The sequence below is a fragment of the Leptidea sinapis genome, chromosome 9 (assembly GCF_905404315.1).
Source record: "Leptidea sinapis chromosome 9, ilLepSina1.1, whole genome shotgun sequence".
NCBI classification, from domain to species: Eukaryota; Metazoa; Arthropoda; class Insecta; order Lepidoptera; family Pieridae; genus Leptidea; species Leptidea sinapis.
This window is the reverse complement of record NC_066273.1, coordinates 13,549,272-13,570,869: the sequence shown is the minus strand read 5'-3', so window position 1 is coordinate 13,570,869 and position 21,598 is coordinate 13,549,272. Positions and strand designations below refer to the sequence as shown.

At 43.1% G+C, this 21,598-nt stretch overlaps 1 protein-coding gene across 1 annotated transcript in view; it reads left to right on the top strand.

Moving 5' to 3' along the window:
- Window positions 1-21,598, top strand: part of LOC126966107 (baculoviral IAP repeat-containing protein 6-like) — a 70,513-nt gene that overhangs the window by 29,243 nt on the left and 19,672 nt on the right. Inside the window, exons 23-36 of the mRNA XM_050809981.1 lie at window positions 427-685; window positions 3,573-3,742; window positions 5,443-5,518; window positions 6,357-6,485; window positions 6,867-7,119; window positions 8,302-8,465; window positions 8,967-9,108; window positions 9,297-9,380; window positions 10,688-10,819; window positions 11,876-12,015; window positions 12,568-12,724; window positions 15,388-15,630; window positions 19,629-19,782; window positions 20,143-20,265. Coding sequence (XP_050665938.1) covers window positions 427-685; window positions 3,573-3,742; window positions 5,443-5,518; window positions 6,357-6,485; window positions 6,867-7,119; window positions 8,302-8,465; window positions 8,967-9,108; window positions 9,297-9,380; window positions 10,688-10,819; window positions 11,876-12,015; window positions 12,568-12,724; window positions 15,388-15,630; window positions 19,629-19,782; window positions 20,143-20,265 — 2,226 coding nt within the window. The remainder of the gene's footprint in view (window positions 1-426; window positions 686-3,572; window positions 3,743-5,442; window positions 5,519-6,356; window positions 6,486-6,866; window positions 7,120-8,301; window positions 8,466-8,966; window positions 9,109-9,296; window positions 9,381-10,687; window positions 10,820-11,875; window positions 12,016-12,567; window positions 12,725-15,387; window positions 15,631-19,628; window positions 19,783-20,142; window positions 20,266-21,598) is intronic.

Here is a 21,598-nt window from a genome sequence, read left to right as displayed (position 1 = left end):
TTACTTCTTATTATGAGATGTGTACATAGTGTACGGCTTTTTTAAATAACACATTTCTCTCAATATTGGGATTATACGTGAGATTCAGATAATGCTCTGAAAAGTGAAAAACAAACTAATATTGTCTAAACATTATATTTAAATCTGTCCGAAAAACTTTCCGGTTTGAACCAATTTTTAAAGCAGTTTGGAGAATACTTCCAAAGGTTTGAAACGACGCACGCACCCAGGCGCAGGTCTCGACGCGGCACGCGCGGGACTCGCGCTCATTGACGGCACTGCGGCGTCCGCTCGGGGGCCTTTTTGAGACTTGCGTCTGTGTTGCGTGCGTCGTTTCGAAAGTTTGGATGTAGTTTCCATAGTATATTCGTGCTGTCAGCTTTCGTTTTTGTGAGGGTTTAATTAGTAATGTAATGTCGCCAGTAGTATCATCTCGGCGTGCCTGGACGCGCGGCTCGAGAGCGGCGGCGCGGCGGCGGCCGAGGCGGCGGCGCGGCGCCTGCTGGCCCGCACGGCCCTGGCGCTGCCCGCCGCCCTGCGCGCGCCGCCGCACCGCCCCGCGCCGCCCGCGCCGCCCGCCGGCTCCGCCCAGTGCGCGGCGGCCCCGCCCCCCCCGCGCGGCCTGACGCTCACGAACTCACTCTACGACGTATTCAGACATCTGGCAGTCGAGTTTCCATTGCAGGTACGATATATATTGTATTCAATTTCAAAATTTTTAATTCGAAGTAGGCCATTCAAATTGGATATTTCAAACACTTAATTGTAAGTCAAAACTACCACCCATTTCAAAATAGATACCCTTCCACCTGAGAGGAACGGGCGCAAGCGATGACGTTCTATACTTATGGGCATATAATTAGCAGTCTGACAGTGAAACGGCAAAAGTGTGCTTAAAGACAATGTAAGCACACTTCTTCTTAGTCGTGTATCAAATGTGTGTCAATCAACAAGCCTAAGCGTGCTATAAAATTGCTTAAATAATACACTAACGATAATAAAAAGTAGGTGTGCTTATCATCGATAGGATTATTTTATTTATAAGTATAAAATTGATATGCATAAAGCGGATATAAATTAATAAAACGAATATTTTTCCATTAAATATGGTACAATTATTGACTAGTCCCCACACAAAACCCTCTTGTCAGAATGGGACAGATGAAAAGACACAGTCAGAAATGAAACCAATAGAGTCACTCTTTTTAACCGACTTCAAAAAAGAAGGTGGGTCCTCAATTCATCGGTACGTTTATTTATGTTTGTTATCTCAGAACTTTCGACTGGGTGAACCGATTTTAAATAATTGTTTTTTTTAAGCTGACGCTTCTCATGTGCTACCACTGCAATTTGATTCCGATAATGGAGAAAACCGTGAAAGTCTTAAATTTGCTATAAGAATGTACGCGACAAATTTGAGAATTACTCAATATTGCGCCAACTGATTTCGATAATTCTTGATATTTTTTATTGAAAGAAATATACTTTAAAAGTAGTTTGGAGAGAGTTTGGTTAGGTTCCGATTAAGGGATCCATGACGAAGTAGCAGAACTCTTCACTTAACTTAACGATACTAAGCCGATACTTTTATATGCTATCCGGATATTTGAGTCACCTACCGTCACGTCATTATGGTCAAATAATTGTCGTAATCAATGGAATTAGTGAAACTCCTTAACGACGTACAGTAAGGGTGCGATCACTGGCAGAATTTCTCTCTATTAAAATTGCAATGCGCTTATATTCATTGCTGCATTGCAAAATTTAGTAGATTTACACAAATTATTAGTTAGTGTAGTTCAGATTCACTAAAAATCTAAAAATAAAATAAAAATTAATAAAAAAATAACCGACTTCAAACTTGTTTTTTGTTAATTTTTTTAAGGCCTAGTGAGCAACGTATAGCAATATTGTATTTTGTGTAATGGCTTACAAGAACGTGGATAATTACATACCAGTGCTATTTATACGTTATCATGGAAGACTCGTTACCCAGTGATATCTGATACTTTTTACATCGCAAATAATATGTAGAAGCTAATATTCTTGAGCTTTCCTGTACACGAGATAATGAAAGAGAATTGGCGCCAGTTGGTAGCAAGATAGAGATATGAAGAAATTTACAAACAAAATAAGCATATTTATATTTCATCACTAAAGGATTTAAGTTGTTTATATTTAACCACATTTAAAATTTAACAAAAGCTGTCATACAAATATATTTACCAATATACCAAAAAGATATCCAAGTCTAAAAGACAATTTGATTTTAATTCATGGAACTTAACATTTAAATAATCAGTTCAATTAATAATTCTATGTAAATAAAAAATATTATATTTGAGTATTAGTTTCTCTCATTAAACGTTACTTTAACTTATGAAATTCATTATTATTATTATTATCATCATTACCAAATTCCTTTAGAACGTAAAGAAGTAACAAATAAAAACATGAGCCAAGAAATAAACATACAAACTTTGCCCTTTATAATATGAGTGTGATTTTTGATTAAAAACCTAAAAAACCCTCGACTGAACAGATCTTGATTGGAAAATAGGGACAGACTGACGAACGTAAAACTTATAGCAACCCTCTTTTTCGTCTGGGTTTAAAAAAATATCTAACTCCTACTCCACTGATGTCGCTGTCCAAATCGGGTTCTTAATTCAAAATACGCAGCTGAAACTGAAATTGTGTTTACATTACTGCCTATTTACCAATAATAGTTTAAAAATCTGGAGTAAACGTAGAAGTGTATAGACAGCAGTCGAAGGTTATTATGGTGTCGTTTGTTATCGTTATATTTTTGTGATTTTGTATGAGGTGCATTGTCTATATGTATATATAAAATGTCATTGGGCGCAAGAAACTCAGCCGACTTTTATTTATACTTTTTTTTATATAGAAAGTAATTTATGTTATAGTAGTAACCCTTACCACTTAAACGTATATATTTGAAAAACGCGCCGCTATGCATAATACTTACTTTATATAAGTACTAAATGACCCTACAAGCGTTGTTCTGTCCAAATTTAAAAGATACAGTTTTTTATGAATTTGTCAATAGGCATCGTTAAAACCTCAACCAATAAAAGGAGTACGAAGTAATATAAAAACTTATTTCTTAATAATCCATATATAATCTGTTAACTTAGATATGGAGTTTGTAGTGTCTAAGTCGTCTTTTCTCTTATATAACGACGAATTTCTATGTGTGCATCGCTGAGAAAACAATACACTTTACTTACACTAATCCTTTTTCACTCAAATTAAACCTGGACAAAGTGGGGGCAGTTGCTTATAGTAAATAAACAAATTCCGGAAACGAACCTGTGTTCGTAGTTTGTTTCTTCTCAGGTCTGAGGCATTCGTTTTGGAATGGATGGTAGTTTTTGACTTTCAATAAGAGATGTCACATTCTATTTTGAATAAAAATATTTGAATTTGTTCGAACAGTGTGACTATAGGCGGTATATTGCGAATTATTTTGTCTTCAGATGTAGCTTTGATAATTGAAGTTAAGAAGAAGGGTTATTACTTTCGATTATATGTTTCATACCTACACGCAGAGCGAGTGCAGTTTCATGGAGAACGTGGTGTCCCTGTGGTTGACGATCAACGGGTCCTCGTGGGGCGGCGGCGGCACCGTGGGCACGCCCGTGTTCGCGCTGCCGTCCGACACGCCGCGCGTGCGTCTCGCGCCCGACACTGTCGACGCGCTTCTGAAGTCGCTTACCGAGTGAGTTCATTAGTCATTTTTCCTATTATCGTGCGCAAAATTCGATTTTGCGCATGCATTTGCGTTCGCAAAGTACCAGTTTCCCACACGTTGACAAGATCGTGCGGAAATGGAACTAAACGAACGGGGATGTAGCTGAACGTGGGGAGGATGTTTGGGCGGAGGGGCCTCGCTCCCCGAACCCGGGAGGGTCCCAGCGCCCCAACGCCACCTACGTGCCAATTATTCAAACTAACTATAACTTAACTTTTCCTTAACCCCTTACACCTTTATCCTAGCAACTTAGCCGGTACAAGTTAAGAATATAGGAAAATATAGAAGAACCCGGGATCTTGCAGAAGAGGTGAGGACCGGCTATTCCGTCTATTCCAATGATTCCTGTTCTGTTCATCTTATCATATTATAAATGCGTATCCCTTTTATAATACAGTTCACCCTAAATACCCTGGCGCAGCCAAGTATTACAGTTTGAAATTTCATAATGTTTCAAAAAACAATTAAATTATTAATTTCAATTTACTAAAACTTATTTTCAATAATATATTAATCAAACTAAAAAGGTTATCTGAAATATTACAGTAAATACTGGTTGTTGCCCGGCATGTCAGATTGATACATCAAACAAGCCACGAAGCATTAAAAATGGCGGCTTTTGGCAGCAAAAACATAGTCGTGATAAATCTGACGTCTTTGACAAAACAATATATTTTTCTCCGTTTAATAATAATAATTACATTTACCTAAGCTCTATAAATTTATAATAGTACCTAATTATTTTTTGTATGAACAGAATCATAAAATATTTCTCATCGCAATCACTAACTGTCAAAGTCAAACTTCATAAAGAGGTTATCATCAATGAAATATTTAAAACTTTAAAAATTAATATCTCGTAAAGTAGACGTTTCCTCGCAAAATTAATACCACCATAATTGGATTCCAGATTTTTTTTCTGATATATCAGATATATCAGAAAAAAAATCTGGAATCTGTAGTAATCTTGCTTTATCAAAATATGTACTCATTTACCTAGCTTTTATAAGTTATGAGTATGAGTAGATAAATTTACTGTTAAACCGATACGTGATCATACTAGAGGCTTACTGTAACTGGCGTCGGGCCGCATTCATTCCTCTCGTTCAAACTCAAAGCTGTTGACCATTCACTCACACTATAACTGCAGTGTCCCTTTTATTATTAAGCCTTTGTTGCTGCTATTTACAATAAATTTTCATACCTATATTTTGTATATTTTAACTTAACAGCGTGCCCTGTGACATATATGCCTCCTCCAATTTCTTGAATATTTTAATGTCGTTTGCTGTTCTAGTCCAAATAGCACTTATTTTCTCTATATGATTTTCCCATTTCGTGGTTGCCATTCTATTACAATTTTTTTCCTTTTTTTTCTGCTGTCTCTACTTTGTCATTGTCATTCTTTATTCCATCGCCCTTTGGTATGTTCTTAGTGACAGCGTCCCTATAGCTCATTTTAATTACTCTCATCTAATTTTCATCTTTGCTATATTGTTTGCTGATGTTAATCAGCGCACTTATTTTTTGATTATGTCATCTCTTAAACTATACTTACATTTTGTACGATTTTGTTAATGAACATGTTAAAAGGCTATTTTAGTTCTAACTTCAAAAACTTTTTGTCCCAGCATTCTTTTAGTAGCAATAATTTTATTCTGTTATAGATTAGAAAACATAACGCTGCGATGCTGGGTGCTGTGTATGCAAGCATTAGCCTGGGTCGCCAGCTCTCCGCTACAGGTATGTATTGTGTCTAAGATTAATTGAAAATAATGGTTGTCGCGGCATTCTTTCTGCCTACCGAGTACAAGTACAAAAGATTCACTCCGCAAAATAAATTAACAAAATAGGGACTCTTACGTATATACAATAAGGTGCAATTCAGGTCGCACAGCGCTATTAACCTACATTCTTGTTCACTCTTACCTTTTCTGACAACATTAGGGTTGTTTTCTTTATCTAAAACTGTAGCTACCTAGTATAAGGTCATCTTATAAAAATAGCTCAATTTTTTTCTGTAGTGTAAATGGGGATAGCAGTCATAATTTTAAATCAATATTCTTTTGTTGTCAAACCTACATTAGCTGCAGATAGTAATGTATGTGTTGGAATACCGCGACATAGTCAAACCTACATAGTATAGGAAATAAATAAGTAGCTATCATGAATAGTAATTTAATTATCATAATAATCACTTTAAATTATATTTTGATTCCTACACGGGTGAGGCAGGCCTGCTACCGTCCTAAATCATATAAATTATAGCTAGTAGCAGATGTCAAACAGCGTTGTAATGTTTGCCTGATTCAATCAAGGTAAGTAATGGTCCGGCCTTAGATAATTTATACCTCTAGATAGTCTATGGCAGCTGTTAAAACGTCGAAAAAAATTGAGGTTCACAGGTGCACCTATATTTTGAGCAATGTTCGCACACTACCACAAAGTGACATACTATTCGTGAGTGTAAGACGTAGCCTGTCATTATAGAAATAAGCCTGGTCTGTCTTTATCGGTTCTAACAGCAGAGATCAGTAATCAGTTTTGTTGATTTGTATCGTATAATGGCCTCTATGTGCAGTCGGAAGGAAGCACCAAGACAATGGGTCGCGCCATCCTTGAGAACGAGAACTTTGTGCCGGCGCTCGTTCGCTTCGTGTCCGTCGACATCGTGCCCGACGCTAACGTGTCCTGCTCCGAGCCCTATCTGGTTAGTTGTGTTATTTTCTATATATACCGCATTTGTCGCCAATTTAAAATACACAAAATAATCAGCAACAGAATAAAATTAGGTATTTACAAAAAGCAGGCCCAACTGTTTGCCGGGCTCTTTTATATGGACGGACGTAACTAATGAAATCTTCATGACGACCGTTTGGTCGTTTGTCTGCCTATAAAATTTCATTTAAGTCTGCAAAATCAAATTTCATCCATATAGCATAGAAAACTCTAATTTGTCACATGCACTAAAACACCGATTCAAATTAATTTCATAAATAGGAAATTTATCGAAAAAGCTGTTAAAATAAATAAGAAACATATACGATTGCGGAAGTAGTGCATGTGGTGTAATACCGCGGGTGTGTGGCAGGGCGGCTGCGGCGCGGGCGCGGGGTCGGGCGCCGTGGGCGCGCTGCAGGGCGTGGTGTCGCGGCTGCTGCTGCCGCGCGGGCCGTGCGGCGCGCGCCGGGCGCTGGCGGCGCTGGCGGCGCTGTGGCGGCCGGCCGCGCCGCCGCCGCGCGCGCTGGACCTGCACGCCGCGCTGCTGCGGGCCGCGCACTCGCTGCTGCCCGCGCTGCTGCCCGAGCACCTGCGGCACGCGCTGCCGCTCATCGACGCCGTGGGTGAGTACCACACCAACACCAACCACCAACTGGTTCGAACGTTTTGTTGGTAAAATACATATTATGTATCTCCGGCTCGAAGGACCAAATGTTTTATGAGATGAGGTCCACTTTTGCCTGAGGGTTATTTTGTGAATGAAAAAACATGATGCTTGTGTAAAAGATGATTTCATACTGGTCACAATACTGGTTTCAACAAATGTGTTGCCTTAAACTAAGTGAACTGTATATAGATACATATTTGTAAAACATTAAACGACGAATTGCGTTGGTGTTTTTCACAGGTTTGGACAAATATTTTAAGTAAACATAAAGTTTATGGAATTGTTTTCTGTTTGGAGCTTTAAATGATTTGTTTTTCTTTTATTTTTTTAAATTAAGAAACAAACAGTCTTATAAATTAATTACTTAATGTAATAATAGATACCAGATCTAAACTATCCTTATTCACAATTTATTATATTTGTGAATGGTCTAATATTAATACAAACAAACCTTTTAAAATTATACATATATACACATATAAATACACTTTTGAATACTTTGTTATACGCGTGTGTACAAGTAGTGTAAATTAACAAGCAATTTTTTATAACATTATTTTCCAACTTTTGCAATTAAGAAATATAACTTATCCATAAAAGTTCTAAACAATTCGCAAATACACGAACTTGTACTTGAACGTGAAAAAGAAACTTTATTATTTTTTATTATTAGTTTATTAGCAAACGTCACACCATAAACAAGGAATACAAATTAAGAGCAAGCAATTGTAATGAAACTTGACACAAAATCACTGTGATCCAACCACTGACCTGTACTAAAATATACCACTGGACCGGCGGCTGTCAAAGTGCTTTTGTGCCTGTTTGATATTCGCCATTTTGAAGCTGTTAGCCATACAGCGAGAGTCTGTGGTACTAAAACTAAAGATGGCAACCTCGGGGGAAACTATTTCCAAAAAAAATTGTACTATTACGTTGATTCTTGAAGTATAAATAATACGGAAAACTAACGACATTAATTAAAAATGCTAAAACACTTCAGAGTATTGTACGTTCGCAACCATTTGTATTAGTTCTCTAGACGCTCGCGAGTGGCGCTTCAGAAAGGCACAAATAATTTGCTGTCAGACATATGGCCTGTACAGGCAATCTGTTACGTTGTGTGTTCGTACGTCAGCCGAGCAGTGCGGCAGCTGGGTGTGGTGGGGCGCGGACGTGGCGGGCGGGGCGGGCGGCGCGCGGGGCGAGGCGGAGGGCGGCGTGCGGCGCGTGCCCAGCCGCCGCGCGCTGCTCGTGTCGCTGCTGCACTACTGCCGCCGCCTGCTGCCGCTGCAGCCGCAGGTACCGACCAACATGACTGTGTCTAAAAATGTAATCGATGCTTTAAGTTTACCATTTTAACCTAATAATTAAATCTCAAATTTTTGTTCTGCCTTCAACACACATCTCTAAAACATTTTCGCCATTTCTCGTGCTTGGCGATGAATAAAAACTCGTTTTAATTGGAACCCGATGGACTCGGATCATTCATTATTAAATTCGACAGATAACAGGGGATCGCAACTTCAGTATTAACGCGATAACACGGTAAGCGTCCGATAATTGTCAAGGACGGCAAGCGGGGGGAGATGCTACCGCTCTTTACCTCGTGCCCCGACTGCATTCAACTTGCGCGCTTTGTATGCATGTAACAAGCGGTAGGGTTTGAATATACAAATGGGCGCAAAAGTAATGCCCCCACAAAACATAAGATACTGTTAAATATTTCAGTTCACTTGCTAGGTTGTTTGTTTGACATATATTTTTAGCTCAGAACCATCGCTAATATTATGATATATCTAGGGTACGACCTCCGATGAGGATGCGGAGACTTTAGGTGGGGGGGAGGAGTGGCAGACAGACGAGATCAAGGCGCAGCAGAGCGACAGCAACATAGAAGACGAGCGCAAACACGCGAACAAATTGCCCTGCCTTGCGGATACCGGTACGATATACAAACAACTATCAGTTATTTTTATTACATTGCAACAACTTAACTTAAGTTTATATTTTAAATCTCTAAGATACCTAACAATCTTCGACAATGTTTGACGATATATAGACAATTTTATAAGTAATACTTATTTATTTTTGATTAAAGTAAAACCGTGATAACTTTGATGATTTTTTCAGTTCTACAAAACCCGAGCATTATGTACAAGTTCTACAGAGCGTTGGGTTTATGTGATGGAATACCAGCAACAGCTGTGAATACAAGTAAGTAATTTAATTGAAACATTTTTATAAGGCACCTAATGTAAAGATGCTATCAATAACAACTACTTCCACTAACCACTTCATTGCTGACGGATGCCTTGACTACTCATTCTTTCTACACATACTTTATACAAATGACAGAAGTGTTTTTATTTTACTTAAATTTATTATTTAAAATGGTTGTTAACTTAACTATAACCTATATGACTATAACTTGTTAACCATAGCGTACTTTCAGAGATTGTAATTATTATTCGAAAATTAAATCTTTCGCATAGGCATCTTTCTTGTACGAGCTCGTGACTTTCTTTTAAGAGCTCGATTACTAGTCTACGTCGTCTGCTACTAAGTCAATTTAAAAACTTTTTTAGCAAGGAAGGCATCCAACAGAATTAATCAAAAAGATTTCATACTAGGAAATATTAATGAACCAGTTTGTCTTAGTGTTGAATTCTCAAAATTCTTTTAAATGGTTGTTTATTATATTTAATTCCCAGTTTCAATTTAATTATTTTTACACTGCTTGCGTAGTTTTTTTGTAAAATAGGTCCGGTTGCATAAACACGTAATTTTCTGATAGTTTTCATTTTTTGTTATAAAATGATTCATGATAATATAAGTGATGAAATGGAATTTACTCCACCCGATATTTTATCTTGGGCGAAAACTGCGCAATATGTTATTTTATAGAAAACTCCAAAAAAGAACTAAATCATTCTCAGGAAATGTTTAAATAGCTTTTTTTGTAATTTTAGTTTTTAATATCGCATATCATATGTTAATAATGACAGACCATTTTCATTAACCAACTTTACGTCCTGTATCATAAATTATTTTTTTGGGTATGAAGCCACACTTTTAGTACATTTCACACAGTTTTCGTAAAACTCTAGCTGTGATTTGAAATTGTATGTATTTCACAAAGATATGTTCACGAAGCATCCTTACACAAACAATGAATTCAAGCTCTAAAGGTTGATGCATCCAATATACGATAATTTATATTTATACAGTTTATTCTTTATTACTTTTTATGAAATATTTGAAATTATTTAAACAGGATTCATATATTGGATGCAGCACCATACAAACTAATTTGTTATGTATATTACAGCCATTGTAAAATACTCTATTTGATTGCAAAAAATGGCTGTTGAGTTTCTTGTGTGTTCTTCTCACGAGCTCAACTTTTGCCGAACATATGGTTATTTCGGTAATTTAAAAGAAATATAGTAACGATTCAAAAGCGCTTAGTTTAAGCCTAATTGAATAAAGTTTATCTGACTTTGAATTTGTTTCTATAACAGACAACAACGCAGGTGGCGAGGGTGCAAGCGAACAGTGGTCCGTTAAGGAGGAGGTGCTGAGTCTCGTCTGCCAGATCCCGGCGCTGGCTGCGGACCCAACAGCCATGCTGCCCTCCCTCATCAACTACCTCAGTAAGTTAATGTATGCAATGATTGGTGAAGAAGGATTTGCTGAGTGTCATATGTCAGATGAACTTGTATACTGCTTTTTCTACGTTTGTGTGTTAAAGTACATAGGCACGTGCATAAAAACGGCTCGAGAGGTGAGGTTATCTACATATTGACTGCAATTTAGCATGTTAATGCTTTTCAAATAGAGATCATATGCGCGTGCAAGTGCGACTGTATTTTTTTTTCTAATAATAGTAGTAAGGGTGATAATATTTTTCGTTACGATCGAGACTCACAGAACGTAGCTAACCAAGACATAGATCAGAGGCACTTACATTTGAATATTCTATTCCGCGGCGGGAGATGTATAGCCGCAATAATATCTTTCGATGATTACAAGATGCAAACTAAAATTTGGAGCAATAGGCAAAGAAGAGGGAACACAATGGGGCGGAAAAATAAATTGTTATATTTAAACTTTATTGAATCGGCTGGAAATAAACTAAAATACTATCGCTTATCATTCTTTGTCATTCACAACCTTTCTACGCTCAAACGATCCGCGGACTGCGTGCAAAAAGTCAGTACCAAATTAATGACGCTAAATCTCAAGGTCGATTCAAGAGCGAAAGTGTTAGTGAAAACTAAAATTACTTTTTTTTGTAAACTGTACTACTGTTATTACAAATAAAAGCTGCTATTTTTATATATTTATTTATGCAACTGTAGTGTAATAAGGGGTATTAAAACACGAATGTGATAATAGTATCACTTGCGTGTTTTAATAAGTAATTATCAACAGTTGCATACAAGACTTTATCTACACCCATAATTTTATAATTTAATTTTTTTATAATTTAATTACAACACTCGTTTGGATGATGTAATGGTTATTAGGACATTTGGTGTTTCAATGTTAGCAATAAGCTAACTGTTTTAGAATCTTTAATAGAGGATTTAAGACATGGGTGTAGATAAAAATTATTTTCTGTATTAACATGGCTTATATTATCATTCATTATTACTTATTAAACGTTGGGGTCTTAGTGCGAGTAGTTAAGTCATAATTATTTGCAGGACGGGACGAGGTCGTGAACATCTCGCAAGCGATGCAGCAGCTACTGTTGCGCATGCTGGATAAGCCGGAGATGCTGGCTGCGTTCATTGACGCGGGTGGCATGGACCTAGCCATACGGAAACTTAACGCCTGCCATCAGGTAACATTCTATAGTTTAGTATCATGGAACAGAAGAAAACAGTGTTAGTATTAATCTCATACCAAAATTTTGAATACTTCTCGTTTGATTTTTTGACGTCATTTTACTGATAAGGTAACGTATTTTCGATATCACTTTAAAGTTTTTTTGACATCTGTAATAGTTACGGAAAATCGTATGGTCTGAATAACCATTACATCCTTAAGAATATGAGATTAGCTTAGCCCCTAAGCCGGGACGCACATAGAATTCAAAATGGCGCAAATGCGACGGCCGCGCACATCTCGCAGGCACTTGAGTGGGTCCGGTTACAATATAAACAAATTTTCACAAACTATGAGGAGAATGGGCATGGTACTTGTACCGGCTGGTATTATATTATTTAGTCATCATCGCGCTTGTGAATTTGGGCCAGTCGTAAATGAATTTTTAATCTTTATACTTACTTAACATGACATTGCAAGTCGTGTTGGGTACAGCTAGAGTTCTAATTATAATAACCTAAAGGGTTTACGTCTACTAAAGCTTTAAATAAGGATTTTTTGGTTTTAGGCTGGCCCCAACAGCGGCCAGGGCCTGGTGTCAGCGCTGATGAACCACCTGAAGGTGCCGCCGCAGCTCATCAACCTGTCCACCCCCGCCGGTTCTAAGAAGTCCCAGCAGCCCACGCTCGAGGCCCCAGACGGACTTATTAATATAGCGCCCTTTTGTAAGTTAGCACGATTGTCCATAAATTCTTATACAGATTTTATGGACATTATAGTTGGGGAAAAGTTTATTCGCATCTTATATGAAAACTCAAGACTTTTTCAAAGTAAATTTACATTTAATTACAATATATAATATGTGCCATTTTGTTTAATGAATTTTTGCTATCTTAAAAGATAGTGACATGATAGGGCCTAATAAAAAAGACATATATTCAATTATGTCTCCTTGATCAACTCGGTGAAAACTGGGAGTGATCACCGCATAGTAAGAGGCACATTGAATATCAATCCAAAACTGAAGCGGTCTTAACTGGTGAAGTCTACGCTCCGACCCGCATCCATCCAAAACCCCGAAAACTTTCAACTCGGAATTCTAAAACCGCTTCGAATGCCTCGGTGACTGCGTAGACGTGGACGAGTATAATAACAGGTTCGTGGCAGCTGTTGAAACGGCTGGGTCTAAGTTCTTCAGCCGTTCAAAAAGAACCGTAAAAATCTCAGACTATACCCTCAAATTGATGGATGTAAGACGCTAAATGACCCTTCAGACCCCGGACGATGCTTCCCAGTATAGGCAGCTAAATAGACAGATCTCCAAGTCATTCACTCGCAATTTACGCCGCCACAATACAGTTGGTGTGAAGGCATCCATAGAGCGTAACAAAGGCTCAAAAGTATTCGCACGAGATTTGTCTATTGGGCAGAGCCAACTGACAAAGCTGAAGACCGGTGACAGCAGGATCGTTTCGTCTAAACCCGAACTTTTGAGGGAAGTCGAGGAGTTCTACGGACAGTTATATACGACCGTACGGGCACCTGTTACCAACAAGGCTGAAGACCCAAGAGCCAAATTAACTCGACACTATACCGAAGATATCCCAGACGTCAGCCTGTACGAGATTAGTATGGCCCTAAAACAGCTTAAAAACAACAAGGCGCCGGGTGATGATGGAATTACAGCTGAGCTTCTGAGAGCTGGTGGTACCCCTGTACTTAAGACCCTCCAGAAACTATTCAATTCCGTCATCCTCTAGGGCAAAACGCCGCAAGCATGGCACAAGTATAGTGATGCTGTTCTTCAAAAAGGGCAATAAAATGCTTTTGAAGAACTATAGGCCCATATCACTTCTGAGCCATGTATATAAGCTGTTTTCTAGGGTTAAGACGAATCGTCTCGTGCACAAGCCTCGATGACTTCTAGCCTCCCGAACAAGCCGGTTTCCGAAAAGGCTTTAGCACCATAGATAGTATAACCAGCCACTATGCTTGGCGTTCGTGGACTATGATTTGATTCGATCAAGACCTGAGCGGTGCTTCAGTCTCCCCAGAGGTGCCACATTGATTACCGATATATCGAAGCGTTGAAGTGTTTGTATGTCCGACTGCAGCGGGGAGTCAAACAAGGCGATGTCATATCGCCCAAGCTGTTCACCTGAACGACTGGAACGGACTGGGCATCTACATCAACGGCGAATACATCATTCACCTTCGATTCGCAGACGATATCGTAATGATGGCAGAGACCATGGAAGACTTAAGCCATATGCTCGATGGCCTCAATACAGCTTCCCAAGGAGTAGAGCAAAATGAACATGGAGAAGACGAAGATCATGTCAAATGTCCATGTCGCACCTACTACGAACTGTACTCTCGAAATTGTCGACGAGCACGTCTACCTCGGACAAACAATCCGGTTAGGCAGGTTCAATTTCGAGAAGGATTCACTTGTCGAATTCAACTCGGATGGGCAGCGTTCGGGAAGCTCCGTAAAATCTTCTTGTCTCGAATACCGCAGTGTCTGATGTCGAAGGTTTTCAACCAGTGTGTGTTGCCAGTGATGACTTACGGTATGCAGACGTGGTCGCTAACTATGGATCTTATGAGAAAGCTCATAGTCGCTCAGAGGGCAATTGAGAGGGCTGTGCTCGGAGTTTCCCTGCGAGATCGAATCAGAAATGAGGAGATCCGTAGGAGAACCAAAGTAACCGACATAGTCCAACCGATTGCGAAACTGACGTGGCAGTGGGCAGGGCACATAGTTCGTCGTACAGATGGCCGTTGGGGCAGTAAAGTCCTCGAATGGCGACGTCCACGTACCGGAAGACGCAGTGTTGGTAGGCCCCCCACAAGATGGTTCGACGATCTGGTCGAGATCGCCGGAATACGTTGGATGAGGGCAGCGTTGGACCAATCGTCGTGGAAATCTTTGGGGGAGGACTTTGTCCAGCAGTGGACGTCTTCCGGCTGATGATGATGATAATTGCAATTTGAATGAAAAGGAATGAAAAATGACTTCGCCCATTGAAATGCACAAAGCATCAATAATGCTTTGCTGTTTCTTCACTTGCCATGACACATTCATATTATTATTCATTTATTATAAACATACAGTTACTTCTTAAAATAATAGAAAGACCTGTAAAACTGTTTACACAGTTTGTCTACAGGATCGAGCGAGTCTCATAAAATAAATTTTAAAACGTATTTTACAAATGTTACTGCAACAATTAATAATAATTCAATAGTTTTTTAAATTTGTTTTCGTTTGGTTCCCGTCGGATGTCCTCTGGCAAACTTTTAAGCAGATATGGTATTCGTTTCATAGTACAGTCATAGTTATGGTACGCTACAGCGTAGTATAAAATGATGTTGGTTTGGTCAGGTCGTGTGACGTGCGCCAACCCCACGGCGCAGGCGGCGGACGTGCTGCTGGGTGGGTCGACGGAGGGCGCGCGCGGGGCGGGCGCGGGGGCGGGCGGGTGCGCGGCGCGGCGCGTGCGGGCGCCGGCCTGGTCCTACCACTTCTTCTGCGCCGACGACGTGTCGCTGGCGCTCACCGTACACCTGCCCTACGCGCTCGCGCTGCACGAGGTGCAGCTGCAGCCGCACCCCACCAGCCTCGCCAGTTAGTATATTGTAACCTTGGATCATCTATACGTCTACGCGGGATCGGGCGGACGCCGGCTTGGTCCTACCACTTCTTCTGCGCCGACGACGTGTCGCTGGCGCTCACCGTACACCTGCCCTACGCGCTCGCGCTGCACGAGGTGCAGCTGCAGCCGCACCCCACCAGCCTCGCCAGTTAGTATATTGTAACCTTGGATCATCTATACGTCTACGCGGGCTCGGGCGGACGCCGGCTTGGTCCTACCACTTCTTCTGCGCCGACGACGTGTCGCTGGCGCTCACCGAAAACCTGCCCTACGCGCTCGCGCTGCACGAGGTGCAGCTGCAGCCGCACCCCACCAGCCTCGCCAGTTAGTATATTGTAACCTTGGATCATCTATACGTCTACGCGGGCTCGGGCGGACGCCGGCCTGGTCCTACCACTTCTTCTGCGCCGACGACGTGTCGCTGGCGCTCACCGTACACCTGCCCTACGCGCTCGCGCTGCACGAGGTGCAGCTGCAGCCGCACCCCACCAGCCTCGCCAGTTAGTATATTGTAACCTTGGATCATCTATACGTCTACGCGGGCTCGGGCGGACGCCGGCCTGGTCCTACCACTTCTTCTGCGCCGACGACGTGTCGCTGGCGCTCACCGTACACCTGCCCTACGCGCTCGCGCTGCACGAGGTGCAGCTGCAGCCGCACCCCACCAGCCTCGCCAGTTAGTATATTGTAACCTTGGATCATCTATACGTCTACGCGGGATCGGGCGGACGCCGGCTTGGTCCTACCACTTCTTCTGCGCCGACGACGTGTCGCTGGCGCTCACCGTACACCTGCCCTACGCGCTCGCGCTGCACGAGGTGCAGCTGCAGCCGCACCCCACCAGCCTCGCCAGTTAGTATATTGTAACCTTGGATCATCTATACGTCTACGCGGGCTCGGGCGGACGCCGGCTTGGTCCTACCACTTCTTCTGCGCCGACGACGTGTCGCTGGCGCTCACCGAAAACCTGCCCTACGCGCTCGCGCTGCACGAGGTGCAGCTGCAGCCGCACCCCACCAGCCTCGCCAGTTAGTATATTGTAACCTTGGATCATCTATACGTCTACGCGGGCTCGGGCGGACGCCGGCCTGGTCCTACCACTTCTTCTGCGCCGACGACGTGTCGCTGGCGCTCACCGTACACCTGCCCTACGCGCTCGCGCTGCACGAGGTGCAGCTGCAGCCGCACCCCACCAGCCTCGCCAGTTAGTATATTGTAACCTTGGATCATCTATACGTCTACGCGGGCTCGGGCGGACGCCGGCCTGGTCCTACCACTTCTTCTGCGCCGACGACGTGTCGCTGGCGCTCACCGTACACCTGCCCTACGCGCTCGCGCTGCACGAGGTGCAGCTGCAGCCGCACCCTACCAGCCTCGCCAGTTAGTATATTGTAACCTTGGATCATCTATACGTCTACGCGGGCTCGGGCGGACGCCGGCCTGGTCCTACCACTTCTTCTGCGCCGACGACGTGTCGCTGGCGCTCACCGTACACCTGCCCTAAGCGCTCGCGCTGCACGAGGTGCAGCTGCACCGCACCCCACCAGCCTCGCCAGTTAGTATATTGTAACCTTGGATCATCTATACGTCTACGCGGGCTCGGGCGGACGCCGGCCTGGTCCTACCACTTCTTCTGCGCCGACGACGTGTCGCTGGCGCTCACCGTACACCTGCCCTACGCGCTCGCGCTGCACGAGGTGCAGCTGCAGCCGCACCCCACCAGCCTCGCCAGTTAGTATATTGTAACCTTGGATCATCTATACGTCTACGCGGGATCGGGCGGACGCCGGCCTGGTCCTACCACTTCTTCTGCGCCGACGACGTGTCGCTGGCGCTCACCGTACACCTGCCCTACGCGCTCGCGCTGCACGAGGTGCAGCTGCAGCCGCACCCCACCAGCCTCGCCAGTTAGTATATTGTAACCTTGGATCATCTATACGTCTACGCGGGCTCGGGCGGACGCCGGCCTGGTCCTACCACTTCTTCTGCGCCGACGACGTGTCGCTGGCGCTCACCGTACACCTGCCCTACGCGCTCGCGCTGCACGAGGTGCAGCTGCAGCCGCACCCCACCAGCCTCGCCAGTTAGTATATTGTAACCTTGGATCATCTATACGTCTACGCGGGCTCGGGCGGACGCCGGCCTGGTCCTACCACTTCTTCTGCGCCGACGACGTGTCGCTGGCGCTCACCGTACACCTGCCCTACGCGCTCGCGCTGCACGAGTTGCAGCTGCAGCCGCACCCCACCAGCCTCGCCAGTTAGTATATTGTAACCTTGGATCATCTATACGTCTACGCGGGCTCGGGCGGACGCCGGCCTGGTCCTACCACTTCTTCTGCGCCGACGACGTGTCGCTGGCGCTCACCGTACACCTGCCCTACGCGCTCGCGCTGCACGAGGTGCAGCTGCAGCCGCACCCCACCAGCCTCGCCAGTTAGTATATTGTAACCTTGGATCATCTATACGTCTACGCGGGATCGGGCGGACGCCGGCTTGGTCCTACCACTTCTTCTGCGCCGACGACGTGTCGCTGGCGCTCACCGTACACCTGCCCTACGCGCTCGCGCTGCACGAGGTGCAGCTGCAGCCGCACCCCACCAGCCTCGCCAGTTAGTATATTGTAACCTTGGATCATCTATACGTCTACGCGGGCTCGGGCGGACGCCGGCCTGGTCCTACCACTTCTTCTGCGCCGACGACGTGTCGCTGGCGCTCACCGTACACCTGCCCTACGCGCTCGCGCTGCACGAGGTGCAGCTGCAGCCGCACCCCACCAGCCTCGCCAGTTAGTATATTGTAACCTTGGATCATCTATACGTCTACGCGGGCTCGGGCGGACGCCGGCCTGGTCCTACCACTTCTTCTGCGCCGACGACGTGTCGCTGGCGCTCACCGTACACCTACCCTACGCGCTCGCGCTGCACGAGGTGCAGCTGCAGCCGCACCTCACCAGCCTCGCCAGTTAGTATATTGTAACCTTGGATCATCTATACGTCTACGCGGGCTCGGGCGGACGCCGGCCTGGTCCTACCACTTCTTCTGCGCCGACGACGTGTCGCTGGCGCTCACCGTACACCTGCCCTACGCGCTCGCGCTGCACGAGGTGCAGCTGCAGCCGCACCCCACCAGCCTCGCCAGTTAGTATATTGTAACCTTGGATCATCTATACGTCTACGCGGGATCGGGCGGACGCCGGCCTGGTCCTACCACTTCTTCTGCGCCGACGACGTGTCGCTGGCGCTCACCGTACACCTGCCCTACGCGCTCGCGCTGCACGAGGTGCAGCTGCAGCCGCACCCCACCAGCCTCGCCAGTTAGTATATTGTAACCTTGGATCATCTATACGTCTACGCGGGCTCGGGCGGACGCCGGCCTGGTCCTACCACTTCTTCTGCGCCGACGACGTGTCGCTGGCGCTCACCGTACACCTGCCCTACGCGCTCGCGCTGCACGAGGTGCAGCTGCAGCCGCACCTTACCAGCCTCGCCAGTTAGTATATTGTAACCTTGGATCATCTATACGTCTACGCGGGCTCGGGCGGACGCCGGCCTGGTCCTACCACTTCTTCTGCGCCGACGACGTGTCGCTGGCGCTCACCGTACACCTGCCCTATGCGCTCGCGCTGCACGAGGTGCAGCTGCAGCCGCACCCCACCAGCCTCGCCAGTTAGTATATTGTAACCTTGGATCATCTATACGTCTAGGTAGAATCTCTTGCAAACTGGCCCGGTTTAATTCTTTAGTGTGCGTGATAAGCTTCGCTTACTCTTGCGATTTGTATGACACTTTGTGTTAGTGTGCGTGCATTCCTCAAAATGGAGGTTGACTCTAAACTCAATTGTTTCGACGTTTTCTCAACTGACATAGTTTATCTAGACATATAAGTGATCTAAGATTATAACCTATTTCCTGTTTTGGACTTAAACAGAGCATAGAATATACTTTAACGCCTACTTTATTTGTGTGCAGCGTGCCCGGGTGCGGTGGGCGTGGAGGCTGGGATCGGCGCCACGGTGGCCCCGCTGGGTCCGCCTCAGAACACGACCGGCATGACCTTCATCCGGCTGGTGGTGGCGCGGCCGCTCGTGTGCACCACCGTACAGCTGCGTCTCTACCGACCCAGGTAATCCAGGTAGATCAATGATGATCACCAAACTATTGTTATATAGGCGAAACATTTTCCTTTTTTTTTTCTATTATTTCTTGGATTAAGAGGACAAATGGGCGTACGGGGACGTGCTTGCAAGTGTTACCACCATCATTTGTATATAAATGTAATATTTTATAATATTACATTATATATTATAATATTATTATAATGTAATGTAATATTAGTTGGCCTGGGCCGCTATGTTTAATTCGTCGATAGGAGTTACGACTCCTTTAGATATGTCTAAAAGTTCACCTATTCGTAATATACTTGTAGTCGTCGAGTGGCGGTGTGAAGATTGACTTGACTCATATATTATATTTTCCACATTAGGGATTCTTCGAACATGGGATTGCTACAGCTACGCTTATTGGCCGCCCCCGCTTTTGCACCACAACAGTCGCTATCGTTGAACTCGGACCAATCAAGCTCTGCCAATGCACAGGATACTTGCAGGTACACACTCTATTCAAGCATATTGCTACACTATGTAAAACAACCCAGAATTATTGCAGGTTAATAAATAACAAACAAACGGATTATTGATATAAGATCCTGTATGTTCTTCATTATTTCATATTTAATAACATTAAGAATAAAATTTAAAATAGATATTAAACACATTTATAGTGAGACTTGATATTTGATTTGTGATTTATTTAAACCACATAATATGTCTAATTGCCTATGTTCTGTCTCTGCCTTAGTAAATTCTAATTATCAAGAATGATAAATGGACTTATTTTTTTTAAAGATATATTCAAACAATATTTAGGTAAGCTAAGTAATTGGATTATGCCCATATTCCAATTCCCAAAACTATAGTATAGAAATAAATATCAGTTCTTATTCTACTACTAATGATCTATTCCTTGATTTAGTTAAAACATTTGTGTCATATTATTTAATTATAGTAAAATTTAGTAAGTAGATACATCACATCACAATTGCAACAACTGTCAACATAATTGAATCTTTTATACTATAATTGGTCGATAACTGTATCGCCACGGTGATTTGATATGATTGTATTCAAACTAAATGAGTTGCATTACACATCAATCAAGAATATGTTTTTCACTTCTCATGCTCTGAAATTGCTTATTTGTGCACGATATAGGCTGTACAAAATCGATTTTTGTACTATATCAAGGCAAAGAAAATGAGCCATACAGCCAAACACTATTAAAAGTTTAGTGATAGAATTTGTTATTTTATAATATTTACTTTAATTTATTTGCGTCATGTGTTTTTTAAGACATAAAAGATATTAAAATACGGTAGGCTATTTAATTAATTAAATATATATATTACAAAATTTATTTAATAGTAGGCTGTATAGGTCTGGAGCCCAAGCCTAATCAATCAATGTCGTAAGATTTAAAAAAAAGCGGCGGGAAACAGTTCTTGTTTTTTCGTGCTTTTATTAATTTCTTCAAATTTGCTAAAATTTTAAAAATGTCCAGTGAAGAAGAGGACTTAGTACTCTGTCCTAATAAATTAATGCACAGAGAGTTGTGCAACAGATATTACCGCCAAAGTCTTGGGAAAAATTATGTTCGATAATTATCTGGAGTGGACTGGTTATAAAACAAGATGGTGATTCGAATGGTCGGTCAATGCTAGGAAATGGTAAATAGAAATTTTCATCTACTAACCTTGAACTCCCACTTAGTTGCTCTGCTTTGGTTCCCTCGGAGGTGCACGGCACGCAATTGTCACGGACGAAAGTAACACAAAGGGCGAGATATCCAGAACGTCTGGTCGACAAGCTTCTCGGATCACGGTC